Below are 16401 nucleotides of genomic sequence, written 5' to 3'. Positions count from 1 at the left end.
CGTCAACATTTGTTGTCAGGTCATAAAGCTTGATTCAAGGTCTTCACAATACCTTAGAAAGAAGTGGGTTCTCTAACTTTTTACGTAATGAACTTTTTAAAATCTCACAATGATGTTCCCAAAACTCATATTTTGTTTTTCCTTGAATGGTCTTTCAAAATGATGTATCCAAAGCTATTACAGGTTTTCTCTGGCCTAGTTAAGAGGAACAATATTATCTCCCAAAAGCTGTGAAACAAGTTTTACAATCTCAGTCTTCAATCCAAGAAAAAACCTGGAAAACTAACTCTTAAAGCGATGAGTAAAAGTTTGTCTCCTGCTCTGCTCTATTCCTCCTGCAGCTCATATATCTGCATGTATGCTTCTGATAGTTCTACCATTTGGGGAAGTGTTTCTGCCACATGCAAATCCTGCATCTCGTACCTGCAATGCATTGACATTAATATTCCGTCAGTTTTATGCTAACATACCCGTCACTGTGTGTTCGAACTGAGATATATCTGATATGCTAGAAAGCTCATTTGCGAAACATTAACACACGAGATAAGTGAAATTTTTGACATTCCTATCTCACGCAAGTAAAAAAGAAGCACAACTTTTTTTACAAGGGATAAAAGCTTACCATAGTTCTTGTGACTTGCGCTGCACGAAGACTCTGAAGTACCCATCCTCAGGCTTACCATCATGCACAATGTTGGCGATTAGATTGTACTTTGAAGAGACCTTCTCGCCTTCTGCAGCAGTAGGCAGTGATGGTATGTAATCCCTCAGCTCCATGTCTTTCACTGGGAAGTTAACTGTGCCGTGGACAAAATTTGAGTCAAAATTAACCAAGCAATAATGATCCTTGTAAAACATTAATGTCACAAAAATCCAAATAGACTCACCCAAGGTAGGGTTCTTCTCCTTGAAGAAGTTATTCTTCTTGAACCGAACCATATGGAACATCAGGTAAGGAGGAGACTTGGTTACACGATATCTCATTCTGGCTAGCTTAGGGCGGACCACCTCCGTCACAGTTTCTCCATCAAACTTCTTCAATAAATCGAATAGAGCAACCTGAACCAAACATAAACAAAATTAGCTCCTGCTTATCTCACTTTGCTAACTAAAAACTCAAAGACGCAATGGCAATCCTTAGTGGATTCCAAACCAAAAAGGACTCAAGTGAACTCTTCTAACTCATAAAGTGGATTCCAAAAAAGACGGTCAACCCTATGCTAAACATCACACAGTAACCTTGTAAGTTTTCTAGCTCAACACACCGCACATGTTATTCATCATGATGTCCCCCTTTCTGGAATGCGTTTTGTAAAAGGGACCGCAGCAAAATTTGCAAGGTTGAAATAGCCGTAACTTAAAAGTCTAAAGCAAGAGGTGTGTGATATACCTGTGGAATAATGTTTTTCTCCATGACATCTTTGAAAAGAGGAGGCGGTGGCAAATCTAGCCCAAGCATCAGAAAAGGCATCCTGGAGACTTCTTTGTTTTCATTGCCTTGATACTCTCTCACAACCTCCAACTCACCCTGTGATGATGATTACCAGATTATATGAAAATGCATCTTTTCGCACGAAGTTGTATCGAACTACATTACGTTGACGTGTCAAAAGGATAGAAGCATACCTGGAAGCACTGATGGATGATACTGCTAGCGTTCTTTGAAGGCCTAAGATCCATGTGCAGAGTGTTGAGCAGCCACGACATGAACTCTACTGGATCTGACTGCTGGCCTATCCTGAATCGTTTCTTGCTAGCCTTCATGACCGCTTGCAAGAACTCATGTGGACTGACCTGTTGCCAAAATGTAAATTAAATTAGCAAGGTCGGTCCTCTCATTAGGTGAGGATATGAAAAAGTGAGGCATGATAATAGAGTCAGACCTGTCCTTTAAAGTTTCGAGCATGCCAAATCTTACGAGTGAGTTCCCCAAAGCGGTGAACAAGAGGAGACTTGCAATGCTGATAGTTCTCAGGGATAAGGAAAAAGTTCCTTAAAGGAGTAACTCTCATCAACGACTGGATTGTAACATTCACAAACTCAGTCTTTTGTATGTTGTTCAACCCCACCTATTGCATAAAGTTAACTGCTTTTAGGAGACAAAACTTACTCAATGACAAACTGTATCCCAAATAGAGAGAAAGAGAGAGAACTACCATTCCCGGAAGATAGTCAGAGCCATCAAGAGCCCTAGACCACTGCTTATTCCTATCAAGCTCTTCCACTTGTCCCCTACTAAACCTACAAATGTATATCACCAAGGCCTTGATAAGAAGGAACTAGCAAGAAGATAAGTAGTAAGAAGATCCAACAAACCTTGGATTCAAGACGTGTCGAATGTCATCCAAAGAAGGGTCATTAATCTCGTAACTATCAGGAAGACAATAGACCTTCTCGGTCAAAAGATTGATGTAAACGTGGTGTCCTGCTTCCAAGCTATGCGTATAAGCATGAGACCTCTGGCTTCTCCCTTGGAAGTACTTCCCGCAGACGAGACACGCGTAAACGTTCAGATTCGACAAGGAGACAGAGCAGAACCTCTCGAAATCAAAATCCAATACCTGCAAACCAAACCAAAACATTAAAGATTTAGATTACATTACAAGTTTTGCAAAAGCACAAGACTTTGGTCGGTAAGTAAGATGGTGATTTTACCTGACGGTTGACTGTGTCGAGATAAGGGCAATCGCGACGGACTACGACGTGGCGCGAATGCTTCCCGCGACCTTTAAAGGCGTCGCCTTCGTCGTCTTCGAGCTCATCTATTGGTGGAGACCGTTCCATTGCTCTCTTACGCTTTAGCTCTCTTTCTTCTTCCTCCTTCTCGAAACCACCGTTCTTGACTTCTTCTCTCTCACTTTTCATCCTCAGAAGAATCTCCTTGCGCAACAATTGCCCTAGACTTCGAATAGAAGAGTCGACTCGTGAATCTATTCGAGCAGCAAGAACTTCGCGGTCGCTTTAGAGGCCGACGACTATTGTGAGAATCAGGCTTAATGTTTCTTATTGGGCCTTATTGTTCTAGCCCATTAGTAATATTAGTTTAATGATATACTAATATTTAATATAGATTTTCATCTATATTAAAAAAGTATCTTTAATATTAAAATTTTGTCAAATGATGGAAAATTAATAATATCTCAAGAAATTTAATTACTTTTAATTTTTGATAATTTATCACTTTTAATTATTAAAAATAGAAAACTTTGAAAGTTAATTTTTGAATTTTTTTTTCTGTCAACATTCTAATTAATTATTTGAAATAACTTAAAAATATTTATCTTTATATACTATTCCTTGTCTCTTCAAATAAATGGAGGATGAGATAATTATTTTTTTTTACATCAATCTTACTTGTCACAGGATAATAATCTGTAATCTTTTTTGTTGTCACAAAACTATCAATCTGTACTAATTTACTTAAAAGATTCACGATCCAATGATGACAAAATACCATTTATATCCTCAAGCTTCTCGAAACCAACAACAATAAAACGCGTCAAAATCTCAGGGGACGTAGAGGACATTTAACAATCGAGTGAAAAGATGGGTTCAAGTTACAGCCAGCTGGCCAGGAAGTTAAAGCAACGAGGTCACCAAAACGACGATACTACCCTCTACCCATAAACTTTAACACCGTGACTCACAAGGGTAATACGGACATTTAAACTAAGTAGATAAATCAAAACCAACCATAAAGGGTACATTCGTCATTCAAAGACTTATAAAGAGAGAGACAGAGAGGTAAAACAGGGACAAGAGTAAGAGAGAGAAAGGGACAAGGGTAAGAGAGAGAGAAAGAGAGAGATTTGTTTTTTTTGTTTGCTTTTGTTACAATGGTGTCGGACCAGGATCTAGCTAAAGGAGTCGAGACTCTGCTCCGACAATCCGACCTTAGCTCCCTCACATCGTTAACCAGCGTCGTTCAGCAGCTTGAAGCTAAGCTAGGGTTAGACCTCACGGAGAAGACAAGCTTCATCAGAGACCAGATCAATCTCCTCCTCCGTCCTCACCAATCAACCTCCTCTGCTTCCGCTTCCGCATCAACCGCACAACCTCCTCCGCCGCCGTCGCAGCAGCTGCATTTCGGCGTCAATGTTCAGGGGAAAGGTCATTTCGCACTTCAACATCCGTCTCAATTCTCTGTTTCGCATTCTCAACAATACCCTCCTCATTTCGCTCTCCAGCCTCCTCCTCCTCCTTACCACTCTTATGACCTCAATTTCCGGCAGCCGTATCCGCCTTACATGCCGCCGATGCAGCACCAGCAGCAGCTACAGTCTCCGCGGCAAGGACCCTCTGTTCTGGTTTCACAAGCCCCTAAAGAAAGGTTTGTTCTTGGGGGTCTTTTAGGGTTTGCATCATATACTATTTTGGTGGGTTTCCGGTTTAGGAAAGTCTAAATCTTTAGGTCAAGTTTCTTCATTTTACTGGTTTCTAGGTTTATTTGCCCAATCTAGAGTTATATTTAGCACATTGGTACACACCCACCGCTCTATTATAGTGTGTTAATCCTAAAAATTGGATTTTTATTAACAAAGTTTTGTAATTTTTACCCAAAGTATCAAACTTTATGAAGTTATTGCAAGTTTTTATGAGTTGGGGATTGTGTAATGTTCTTTCCGTTGCAGTGCTCCAGCTGGAACTAAGAGAAAGGGTGGTCCTGGTGGGTTAAACAAAGTCTGTAGGGTCTCTCCAGAGCTTGAAGTTGTTGTTGGTGAACCTGCTCTTCCCAGAACTGAGGTTATTTTTACAGTTTCTTACATTCAGGATTATGACCAGTGTGTATAAGCAATTGGGGGGTTTGTTATAATAGTGTTGCTCTGTTTTGGGTTTTGTCTTTTTCAGATTGTGAGGCAGTTATGGGCTTACATAAGGAAGAACAACCTCCAAGACCCTAGTAACAAGCGGAAGATCATATGTGATGATGCGTTGCGTGTGGTTTTTGAGTGTGATTGCACTGACATGTTCAAGATGAATAAGTTGCTTGCTAAGCATATCCTCCCGCTTGATCCATCAAGTAATGGTTTCAATTGCTCAAACTACATATGTTATTGGTTAGTTCGTTGTTACTGACTGTTTATCTTTTGGCAGAGGACTCTGGTCAAGCGAAACGGGCAAAAGCTGAGGTGGAGACTAAGACTGAGACAGAAAACACAGAGCCTGTTGCTAGTTCAACTTCAGCTGTTGCATTATCTGAGCCACTTGCAAAGTTCTTTGGCACGGGGGAGACGGAGATGACGGAGGAAGAGATTATTCGCCGTGTTTGGGAGTACATTAAACTCAACAACCTAGAGGTGAGTGAATACTCTAGTTGCTTCTTTTTATTTTGTTCTAACAAAGCTTATTTTAGTGGGATTTGATTTTCACATCTTCATATGTTTTAGAGCCTTTTGAATGGATTACAGACTAGACAACTAAGCACCCTTTATTGTTCTGCTTTTTCAACATGTTTACCAGGACCAGACAAATCCAATGGCTATTCAGTGTGATGAGAAGCTCCGTGATCTTATTGGGTGTGAAAGCATTTCAGCTGTGGGGATAAATGAGATGCTAAGGCGCCATATGTACAAGCCTTCCTGATATCTTCTGGTTCTGACTTAATTGACTAGGAACTACTAGTTGTAAGTGAAAGCTTTATTTTCACTGATTATGATTGTTTATATATCAGCATTGGGGTTACTTATGTGTGACAATTCTCTTGCAGGTGTGTATCTAGGGAACCTACTTATGACTCCTGGGGGGTGTAGAAGAACTCTGATAAAGGAAGAAATGACCATTTTCACTTTTTAACTTCCTGTAATGCTCTGCTATTTTTCGTCTTCCTTTGGGTTCTTTGTTTCTTTAGTTGGTTGTGTATCGACATGGTTAGGGTACTTTAGTATTTTACAGTATTCAGGGAATCTGTGTGATTTTCTTTACTACTGAAAACTCTAGTGTTACTACTGGTCAAATGGCGCGGATGTTTTGTATTTAACGCCATTTTCCAATGTATGTTCTAGGAAAAAGACAACAGTAAAATGATAATGTGTTTTAACTATGTTCTACCGTTTGGAATTATTTGCATTCTACCAATATGTATGTGCATGAGATGAAATCTGCAGTTTGAAAAGTTTCTGAAATGAAATTATTTGTGCCATTTTGCAGATTTTATGCCTGAAACCAATGTTTCAATGTTAATTGTTACTTCAGCTGAGTTAAATGAAACTGGACCTCTTACTTATCATTGACTTTACTGGTCCTTAAATGAAATTAATTACTGTGACTAGTGTCGTTTAAGTCTACACTTTGAGAATCCAGTTCTGCTAAAAGTTTGATATATAACAATTCAAAAATAAATAAAAAGTTGATATTACAATAATGTATCAGATAGCTGAAGAATAGCTTGTGCCTCCAATTGAACATTGTGAAGCTCTCTATGTTTCTTTGTTCACTAAACTTCTATGGCGTTTCTGTAATGGTACATATTATACTAGTCTTGCAGTTTAATCAGTGGCATATCTTCAGTTACACAGGCTGTTCCTGCTATGGATTGTGTTATTTTTAGTCAAAGAAACTGTGCTATTGTTTTTGGTTATAAATATGATTTTAAGTCCCTATGCTTGTGTAGTGTCAGGTTCGTTTACCTGTAAATCCTATATGTCCCATCTTATTCATTCTAACTTTTACAATGGATTCCATCTCTTGTTTCATGGCGCTATTATTCTTCCATGTCTTTGGTACTTATACTTGTTCGGATTAAGAGGCTTATTCAGTCTTGTTCTTGGATATGAAAATGGTTATTCACCACGTACAGCTTCACACCATTGACAATATTCTGATTCTTATGCAGCAATTAATGATACACGACGAATGATGCATATGGGTGGATTTAGTCTTTGATGTATCAAAATGTATATATGAGAGCCTTGAACACACTTACGCGAACTTCATAATAATCTCCACATAGTCAGTCTACACAGGTACCAACATTTATAGGATGATTAAGCCCTTCGAATCCTTGGAAATTGACTCTTGCCACTATGCTTGATCGTTGGATGCTTTGGTCAATTCTCCATCACTTTTCCATGATGCTAGACTGCTAGTTCATCCTCCTTAAATTTAATCTGTTCTAAGTGATCCTCAAATCTTCAAACTACTAGCCCTCCGAAAACAATGATTGGGCCTAGGGAAGATAAATAAAAGAATAAATTGTAAATGAATAGGAAATTATGGTAGAGAGGGTCACATGGATGTTCATCTCTTCCAACTCATTTAATGGAACCACTTGCATCTAGTTTGGTTAGTTAGATTCAAATTTTTGGCTGAACATTTTATGGTTTGATTATACTTTTTTTGAAAAATATAGAAATCAAAATAATTAATTGCCAAATCGAATTGATAATCGTTTTCTCAGTTTACCAAATAGAACCAAACTTTTAAAAGAAGTTGAACCGAAGTATATACTCTCTTTGTATTATTTTAAATGGTGTTTAAATATTTTATTTAATAAATGATGTTCTCATTATTCAAGATTAAATTTGATATTATTTGACATTTATGACCAATTACAATGGTTGAACTTATTTGATTTAATGTTATTTTTATGTAATCAAGATAAATTATATAATTTTTTTTAAAAATATTTGTATAAAACATTAAATACCACTTAAATGATATTCTTTATGTTTTACAAAATTACATATTCTAGAAAAAAAATTGTTTCAAAATGTTCTATTTTTACATTTTCAATGCATATTTCATTAACTAATTGCAAACTTAGAAAGAAATTAATTGCACTTATTGGATTTTTATTGATTTAAAATTATGGAAAATAAATAATCATACATTCTTTTGCAAATTTAATGTGTTTTATTAAAATGTGCGAAAAGTCTAGAATATATAACATTTTAAAATAGAGGGAGTACAAAGTATATAAAAAAAACTTAAATTCGCCATAAAATGGGCAAAAGTGAAAGCTCGTCGATGACAACTCTCGGAAAAAAAAAACTCGTCGATGACAAGTTGACAACTCTCTCCAAAGATGATAAAACAAAAATTCGGGACCGCATGCAGTTAAATGAAAAAAAGACCCATTCTTCATCCTTGAACATACAGTATGGAATAGCATTTTTCGATGACGAATTACTAGTGAACGTACATAATTGAATTATCCATATTTTTTTTTTGAATGAATTTTAAATTTATTCAAAAAAGCCTTTTTACACTAGAGTGCCAACTAGTTTAGGATCCAACCAGAAATAACAAATTGCAAAAAGAAACCGATTACATTCTAGATTGGAACCAATAACAAAGAACATCCTCCATACCTTTTTTCCCCTTCAATCTGACCAGACTAAGCTTGTTCCTGATACACTTGTCTGCAAACTTTTTTAGCATAGTTAATTGCATCAACTTCTCGCCATGTTTCACTCTGTTTCTCTCCCTCTAAATATAGTAAGTAGCAACATGAAACGTGCAATTTGAGTTTAAAATTGATTGACAAAAATAAATTATCTCATATCTTTTTGTATATCACTTACTTCTTATTTACAATTTCCATGAGGAATATTTCCATCACCCCCTGTAATAAGAATATGTCTATCCACTTATATCGATGATCATTACATCGTATAGGATAATTATAGGTTAAATTGGCCAGACTAATTTGGGTTAGGTCGATATCAATTAAAATCGATTGGCTAATTTTTTATAGACCGAACCAATTTCAGCTCGGATATACATCAGATTCTAATACTACTATATGTTAAATATCATATATTTTCAACTGTGAACTAATACATATCTTTTATATATCATTTAGGTTCTATCCAATTTTTTGGGAAATTATATTCTCACATACTAAATCCGCCATCTGCTCTTTTTGAACATATGATATGGGGAACAAGACAAAAGTAACACTTAATTATATATTAATATTCGCACACGACATATTTATTCAAGTATTATTCTTCGTACACATAACAACATATATAGTCACTACTAGGTGTTTTCCTGCACAATGTGCAGAAAATATTTTTTATTCAATGTATATTTAGTATATATATGTATATATATAAAAATTACAATTTTGAAATATTCTTTAATTTATATCTTTTTGTTAAAATATATTAAATCAAATTTGTAATATAAGAGAAAATTTTGTTAAGTGTATAATTATCAAAACATAAAACTAAATAATTTTCTAAATTTATGGATATTAAAAATAAACTAATAGTATTGGATTAGAAAATTACATTTAAAAACTGTATAATTTTGAAAAATTGTTTTAGTAATAAATAATAAAATAGAATTAAATTTGAAAATTTCAAAATATATTATATTTATATTTATAACATTATATTATTTATTTCTATATTAATGATGATCTATGAGTTTATTACCATTATTTATAAACTTACTAAAAATACAAATCAATAATAAATGTAAATGTCCATGTCACTATTTAAAAAAATTATTCTTAAAAATGCATAGTATTTTGAAGAATTGTTTTTGTAATTAAAATTATAAAAATATAGCTAAATAATATTTCGAAATTTTAATTATTATTATATTTCTATTTAATTTATTATTTACCATATTTAAAAACTTATCTTAAATATAAATCAATATTAAATGTAAATATGTCATAATGATCTATAAGTTATTACCATATTTTAAAAAATTATCTTAAATATAAATCAACACTAAATGTAAATATCCATGTCATAATTTACTTCAAGCCATGTCATCAATGTTAGTGTGCTATGTCATAATTTTTCTTTCAAAATTAATATGGTGATGACACATGTCAAAATCACTTATTAAATATAGACTAGGAGATTACGCCCTGTTTAACAACGAAACACACATCAACACTGTATAAGCATACTTGCGTTGTAAGTAGTTACTGGATAGGGTTCTTGTTCTTAATCAGGTGAGATTAAGGGCTAGATACTGGTGGTGGTGGACACTGAAAGCCAATAGGAAAAACCATATTACAAGCGAAAAATATTGTTCTAACGGCCTTATCGATACCGAAAACCAAAGGAAGTGGCCTGAAGACAAAGCAGAGGCAATCGGCTACTTGGACGTTCGGAAGGCCAGTGATAGCACTGCAGCACGGCCGTGCTCTGGTGTCGCCAGCAATGACATTGCCTAGGCCAAGGACATTGGCGCATACACCAAGTTGCAATGGGTCTCTAGGACACGTACCAAAGCCCTGCGAAGGCGAGAGCAAGAGGTCAGCCTCAGCGAGGCTGAAGATGAGGAAGATGATGATGAGGCTAATGGTGTTTGAGCTCTTTGAGACCATTTTTTTGTATTTTGTTGATTTTAAGTGTGGATGCTTGTGGTGAGGCTATGTGGGTATTTATAGAGCCATGAAAAGCATTGAACATAAATCGTTGTCATCTTTTTTAGTTAACTCGAATTGCCTAACAGTAACTTCCTATAATAAATGAGGTCTGAAAGAGTTAGGCAAGTGTTAATTGCCTTTACGCATCTCTGAGCTTATGAGTTTTTAAGGTCATTTTATAGTCTGACAATGTATAACGACAAATCACTAATAATTTAAAATATTTATATCTATAACAAATGATTCTAAAATGTTAATAAGAATAAATATTTCTCTAATATATTAGTTTATTTTATTTGTTTCTTTATTTTGCGGATTTGAATCGAATACGTCATCGAGGAATGAACCTGTCAACTGAATTTTTCCGCCTGCCCATGCTATCTTTCTTTTATCAGCGAGGCAGCAGCCAAATTTAAGTATGCAACGAGATCCTTTTGGTATGGACTTGTGAGCCTCTGACCGCTCTATCGCACGCCTTTTTCATCTCCATACACATTAAACGGATGCTTAGGTAAGACCCCTTCTTGCAAATTGCATATGTTATTTGAGATTCTTCCACGCAATATCAGTTATAACAACATAACTTCTTAAGTGGTTTTATATGATAAATAAAGGGAAAATGCCAAAACGGAACAAAAATTCAGCATGGTTGTCCCTATAGTATAAAACCATCATTTAGTTGTCCCTTTAGTATAATTTCTTTCATAATCCCAAACTAACCCTGATTAATCTAATTAAACACATTAAACTAAATAATTTAAAATAATAATAATAAAAACGTTTAAAAAGGGATTTTTTTAAAAAAAATTAATTTTTAAATAAAATAAACTTTTAAAAACTTAATAAAATAAAAATAAAAATAATTTACAATTTTTTAATAAAAAAACAGTTTAAAAGTTTTATTTTTTATAAGAAGTTTAAAATGTTTGTAAACTTTTAATTTTATCAAAAATTTTAATAAAAATAAAAAAATTAAAATGTATTTTCTAAAGTTTGTTTAAAATTTATTTAAAAACTTTTTGTAAAGTTTTATTTTTATTTTTATAAAGTTTACAAATTTTATAAATTTGTTTAAAGTTTTTATTAAACACAATAAACTAAAAGAATTTTAAAAAATTTAATTAAAACGTTTTAAAAAGGGAAAAAAAACTTTTAATTTTTTAATAAAAATAAACTTTGTAAAAAAAAAAATAATTAACAATTTTTTAATAAAACGATAAAATAAACTTATTAAAAACATTTTACAAAGTTTTATTTTTATAAAAAAGTTTAAAATGTTTTTAATAAAACTTTAATTAAATAAAATTTTAAACTTTATAAAAATAAAAATAAAACTTTACTAATTTTTTAAAAAAGCTTTAAACTAACTTTATAAAAAAACCATTTACAAAGTTTTATTTTTATAAAAAAATTTAAAATGTTTGTGACCTTTGAATTTTATCGAACTTTTTAATAAAAATAAAAACTTTTAAAAATGTTTTTAATAAAACTTTAAAAAAATAAAATTGTAAACTTTATAAAATAAAAATAAAACTTTACAAAAAATTGCACCTAATTTCAAAAAACACCACATGTTGTATAGATATGTATCATAGAGAATAAGAGTTTGTGAAAAAAAAATCAAAAAAGAAAACTATGGAAAACCCATAGATTAATGAAGAAAGACAAGGTATAATCATTTTTTAAAGTTTTTGACAAGTAAAATCGAAAATAACACGTTTTAGGAAGTTAGAAATATTTTAGGAGATTTTTTAGAATATTTCCTTAACTGAATTTTTCATTAATTTTCGCAAAAAACAGGTATCTTATCCGTAGAAGGTGCCTTCTAAAAGTTTAGAACATTGACAAAATCTAGAACACGCTTTCTACTTTTAGTAGACGGAAGAGTACATTTTAGAAAACACATTCCGCGAAATTTAGAATACTTAATAAAAGTAGAAGATGCTTTCGGACGAAAAGTAGATAGCTTTAGGATTAGTAGAATGCGCATTCCACTTTCTTAGAAAATTAGTAAACAGTAGAATGTACTTTCTAAAAATAGTAGATGAACGTGTTTATTTTAGAAATCGCTTTCTACTATACCATTTTCCGTAGAAGGCACATTCTACCTTTAGTAGAACGTATTTTCAAATTTTTATTTATCAACTTTTTGAAAAAAATAAAAATACCAGCATGTGTATATAGATGTTTTATTAATTCTTTATATTTTAAATTTTTTTTTTGATTCACAAAAGTATTTATTTCATTAGTTTTCAGAAATACAAAGGGTAAAAAGGAGAAAAATTGGACAAAAAATGATTTATACCAAAGGGACAACACCCTTGTTTTTTTGTTCTCTATTGGCAATTTTCCCAATAAATGGACATATGCGCACGGTTTTAAATCTCATGGTTGTATGCATTTTTTCATTAATTTAGTGGATCTAGTTTTTTATATGTGTGTCATCCAATCGGTTAAACATTACGTATTTCTGTTTACAATATTATTAAATAATTAGTTCATAAAAAAACAAAATCTACATTAATTAGCTTCTGCATGCATTTTGTTTGAGATTTGCGTTTACGTATGTATCAAGTTGCTCGATAAAAATTTCGCAGCCTATCCATGAACTCCGAAGGTTTCGTATGTTTAAGAAACAAATATAATCACACAATGGTTGCCCCAAAAAAAAAAACACGCAATGGTAAGCCAATATATCTTTATAGACTTCTTTTATTTCATTATTGGAAGAAAGTATAAAAGTTTTTTCAAAAAAAAGAAAGTATAAAAGTTACAAAGCTCAAGTTATATGAGAATAGGAGAGTTACGATTTGAGGGTATAGTGAGTATAATTTTAGTTACTGGTGGCAAAAGGAAGTGGTCATGGGCAAGTGAAGCCTGGAGGAATACTGCCGCCACAATTCCTGAAGAGGGTGCTGATATTAGGAGGGAGACTTCCACGTGGTGCTCTAACTGACTCACACAAACAAGCAAGTGCATCAGCATTAGACAGGTTACGGAGGATAAGACAACATGGCTGCACCCTTCCAATTCCTATAATACGATCGATAATGCTTAGGATACTTCCACATATTCGTAACTGGGGGCCAATCCTACGAGGGCATGTTCCAAGCAGGGAAGGTGGAGGTGGTGGAGGGGACCTTGGCAGAGGTACCGGTGGTGCACGTGGTGGAGCAGTTGGTGGAAACACTGGTGGTACTCTCTTTGGAGGAGCAGCTGGTGGAAGTTTTGGTGGAGAGACCGGAGGTGTCCGTGGAGGAGAAGTTGGTGGCATTCTTGGCGGAGACATTGGTGATGTTTGTGGAGGAGCTGTTGGTTGAGGTACTGGGGGAGACACAGGTGGTACACGCGAGGAGAGGTTGGTGGTGCTTCTGGTGGAGACATAGGTGGTGCCTTTGGAGGAACCGTTGGCGGACTTCTTGAGGGAGAAATTGGTTATTAAGAGAAATTGGTGGTGTTCTTGGAAGAGAAATTGGTGATATGATTGGAAGAGAAATTGGTGGTATTATCGGAAGAATTGGTGGTGTTCTTGGAAGAGAAATTGGTGGTATTATTGGAAGAACTGGTGGTATTATCGGAAGAGAAATCGGTGGTATTCTTGGAAGAGAAATTGGTGGTATTATCGGAAGAATTGGTGGTGTTCTTGGAAGAGAAATTGGTGGTATGGTTGGAAGAGAAATTGGTGGTGTTCTTGGAAGAACTGGTGGTATTATTGGAAGAGAAATTGGTGGTGTTCTTGGCGGAGACACTGGTGGTGTTTGTGGAGGAGTCATTGGTGGATTTTTTGGTGGAGACGCTGGTGGTAGACGTGGAGCCGAAGTTGGTGGTGTTCTTGGTGGAGAAACAGGTGGTGCTCGTGGAGGAATCATTGGCGCATTCCTTGGTGGAGATACTGGTGGCGCAGTAGGAGGGGAAGTTGGTGGCGTTCTTGGCAAAGAAATGGGTGGTGTTTGTGGAAGAGCCATTGGTGGATTTCTTGGCGGAGATGCCGGCGGTAAACGTGGAGAAGAGGTTGGTGGCGTTCTTGGCGGAGACACTAGTTGTCTTTGTGGAGGAGACGTTGGTGCACTCCTTGGTGGAGACACTGGTGGTGTACGCGGAAGAGAGATTGGTGGCGTTCTTGGCGGAGAAACTGGTGATGCACGAGGAGGAGAAGTTGGTGGCGTTCTTGCCTTTGGTGGTGGAGGTGGAGGTGGACGTGCACGGGGGCGAGTTGGTCTATTTGCTTCAGTGTGGCCCAAGAGAAAAATGGTGAGTGCAAAGAAGAGAGCTAAGGTTGTTCGTGAATATTTTGGATTCATTTTCTTCATGGTGTTATGTCCTCAACGCAGGACTGTTGTGTAGATATTGGTGATCTGAAATGAAGTTAGCTTGTTAGTATTTATAGGGTTTTAAGATACTCACTACGATGTGTATGTGCCACTTTTTACTATTGCCAACCCTCTCATGTTAGGCTTAGAGTTAGATGTGCGTCGCTCTACATGTAAGAGCCGCGTGTCTTTACATTAAGGGCCTTTGAGAATTAATTTTATTTTATTTACGTGACTCTATATTCACATTCATATGTTTTTTTTGCTAATTTTTTTTTTATGTTAACACGTTCGTTTAGACGATCTCAATATGACATCTAGTAGAAGTGTCAAAATGGCAAGACATGCGAGCTAGCGAGGTATACCAAGGAGCCTTGGTTAAATATGGCAATTGTACTGTCTAAAAATCATTTTGTTAAATTCTGTTTTTTCTTATAGATTGTACACTTGGGACTGATGGAACTGGAGCTCTTGTATCATTCATAAAATTATGGGTTTCGTATTTTATATTAGTTCTATAGTAAAAGTAATTAAGAATAATCAGTCGGTAATGACTAGTTCGACCAGCATCTGTTATATAACATTTAAAGTCACATTCCCTAATTTTAACATGTACTAGAATTTTGATCCGCACATTCGTGCGGATATTTTTATTTTATAAATATAATAATTTTTATATTGTTGTAGAAGTTTTAAATATATAATTTACATTTAGTGTTTATATTTTACAACTATATAATTTATTGTTTTAACTTCTTATTCGTGATTATTAAAATATATTGATTTGTTTTATTGTATTTCATATTCTTATTGATTGTTATTAATTATTAATATATTTTGAGTTTGATATATAAATTATAATCTGAAATAATCCAATATATAATCTCCTTAATATAGCTTTTTAAGTTTTATAATTTGTATTCATACATTTTAAAATAATTTAGTTATGCAGTAGATTGATATTTTTTATGATATATTTCCATGTTTAAATAATGTAGCTTTGTTTTTTAGTAATTTGTATACATAGCACTATCTATCCTATTATTTTAATAAATTTTATCGATATATGATATTTTTGGATGCTAATAATATTAAGTTTTCTGATTTTTATTATTAAATTAAGATTTCAAAATGTTATATTATTTTTTTATTTTTACAACATAATTGTTTTTTTTTACATTTCAAATTTTATATTTTATCGTCTATGATTTTAACTTTTAACATTTCAACATAATTTTAGTTGTTTTAGTTTGGCTTTTTAACTCTTTGTGTTTTGTATATTTGGGTTTTGTCCTTTTGAATAAAAATAAAAGAAGGTTATGGGTTAGAAAGTTTGACTTTTCTTTTTTTTTAACGCGAATTTATTATGATATTACAATTATTAGGAACATTACATAGACGATTCGACAACCGACAATACTATCTGTCTTATGAAGATCTACGCCTAACTGCATCATCTGAGCCGTCCTATGAAGATCCATGGCTGACCAGATTTACTTGCACCATGTTGAAAATCTCTTGTAATATTCTTCCATAATCGCATAGTTGCCTGTAATCATTCCTTCCATAATCTGTATAATTACCTAATAAGTCGCGCTCTCTCCGGGACTTGAAACCTGGATTTGAGAAATCTGCAATAAATTGTATAGTCTGGGAGTCGAAACCCCAGATCTGGGTGTAGAAGCATTTAGATCTTAATCATTAGGCTAAGGTTATGGGTTAGAAAGGTTGACTTTTATCGCAACTAGATTTTTT

General features: G+C 34.1%; 3 protein-coding genes, 1 long non-coding RNA gene and 1 pseudogene across 4 annotated transcripts; 2 read left to right on the top strand and 3 right to left on the bottom strand.

The window, feature by feature from the left end:
• Positions 1-110: 110 nt before the first annotated feature.
• On the bottom strand, positions 111-2935 carry LOC130511692 (uncharacterized). The gene is made up of 9 exons (XM_057009096.1): positions 2656-2935; positions 2317-2561; positions 2157-2241; positions 1884-2069; positions 1627-1794; positions 1391-1528; positions 888-1059; positions 623-797; positions 111-423 (listed from the first exon to the last, which is right to left on the bottom strand). The coding sequence occupies exons 1-9, from the start codon at positions 2863-2865 to the stop codon at positions 327-329; spliced, it is 1476 nt and encodes a 491-aa protein (XP_056865076.1). The 5' UTR covers positions 2866-2935; the 3' UTR covers positions 111-326.
• Positions 2936-3744: 809 nt separating this feature from the next.
• LOC130511909 (transcription factor rlmA-like) lies at positions 3745-6040 on the top strand. Its single transcript, XM_057009766.1, has 6 exons — positions 3745-4330; positions 4632-4743; positions 4849-5020; positions 5095-5297; positions 5461-5624; positions 5708-6040. Exons 1-5 carry the CDS (start codon positions 3837-3839, stop codon positions 5581-5583), a joined length of 1104 nt encoding a protein of 367 aa, XP_056865746.1. The 5' UTR covers positions 3745-3836; the 3' UTR covers positions 5584-5624; positions 5708-6040.
• A 140-nt stretch (positions 6041-6180) lies between these two features.
• LOC130511910 (uncharacterized) lies at positions 6181-9032 on the bottom strand. Its single transcript, XR_008945431.1, has 3 exons — positions 8523-9032; positions 8310-8427; positions 6181-7165 (listed from the first exon to the last, which is right to left on the bottom strand). It is a non-coding gene; the product is annotated as an uncharacterized LOC130511910 (long non-coding RNA).
• Positions 9033-9747: 715 nt separating this feature from the next.
• Positions 9748-10329, bottom strand: LOC130510691 (lipid transfer protein EARLI 1-like). The gene has a single exon (XM_057007258.1). It carries the CDS (start codon positions 10292-10294, stop codon positions 9923-9925), a length of 372 nt encoding a protein of 123 aa, XP_056863238.1. The 5' UTR covers positions 10295-10329; the 3' UTR covers positions 9748-9922.
• A 3057-nt stretch (positions 10330-13386) lies between these two features.
• Positions 13387-14680, top strand: LOC130510568 (glycine-rich cell wall structural protein-like; annotated as a pseudogene).
• The last annotated feature ends 1721 nt before the right edge of the window (positions 14681-16401 follow it).

This window comes from Raphanus sativus, chromosome 4 (assembly GCF_000801105.2).
Source record: "Raphanus sativus cultivar WK10039 chromosome 4, ASM80110v3, whole genome shotgun sequence".
Lineage (NCBI taxonomy): Eukaryota > Viridiplantae > Streptophyta > Magnoliopsida > Brassicales > Brassicaceae > Raphanus > Raphanus sativus.
This window is presented reverse-complemented; position numbering and strand designations above follow the sequence as displayed.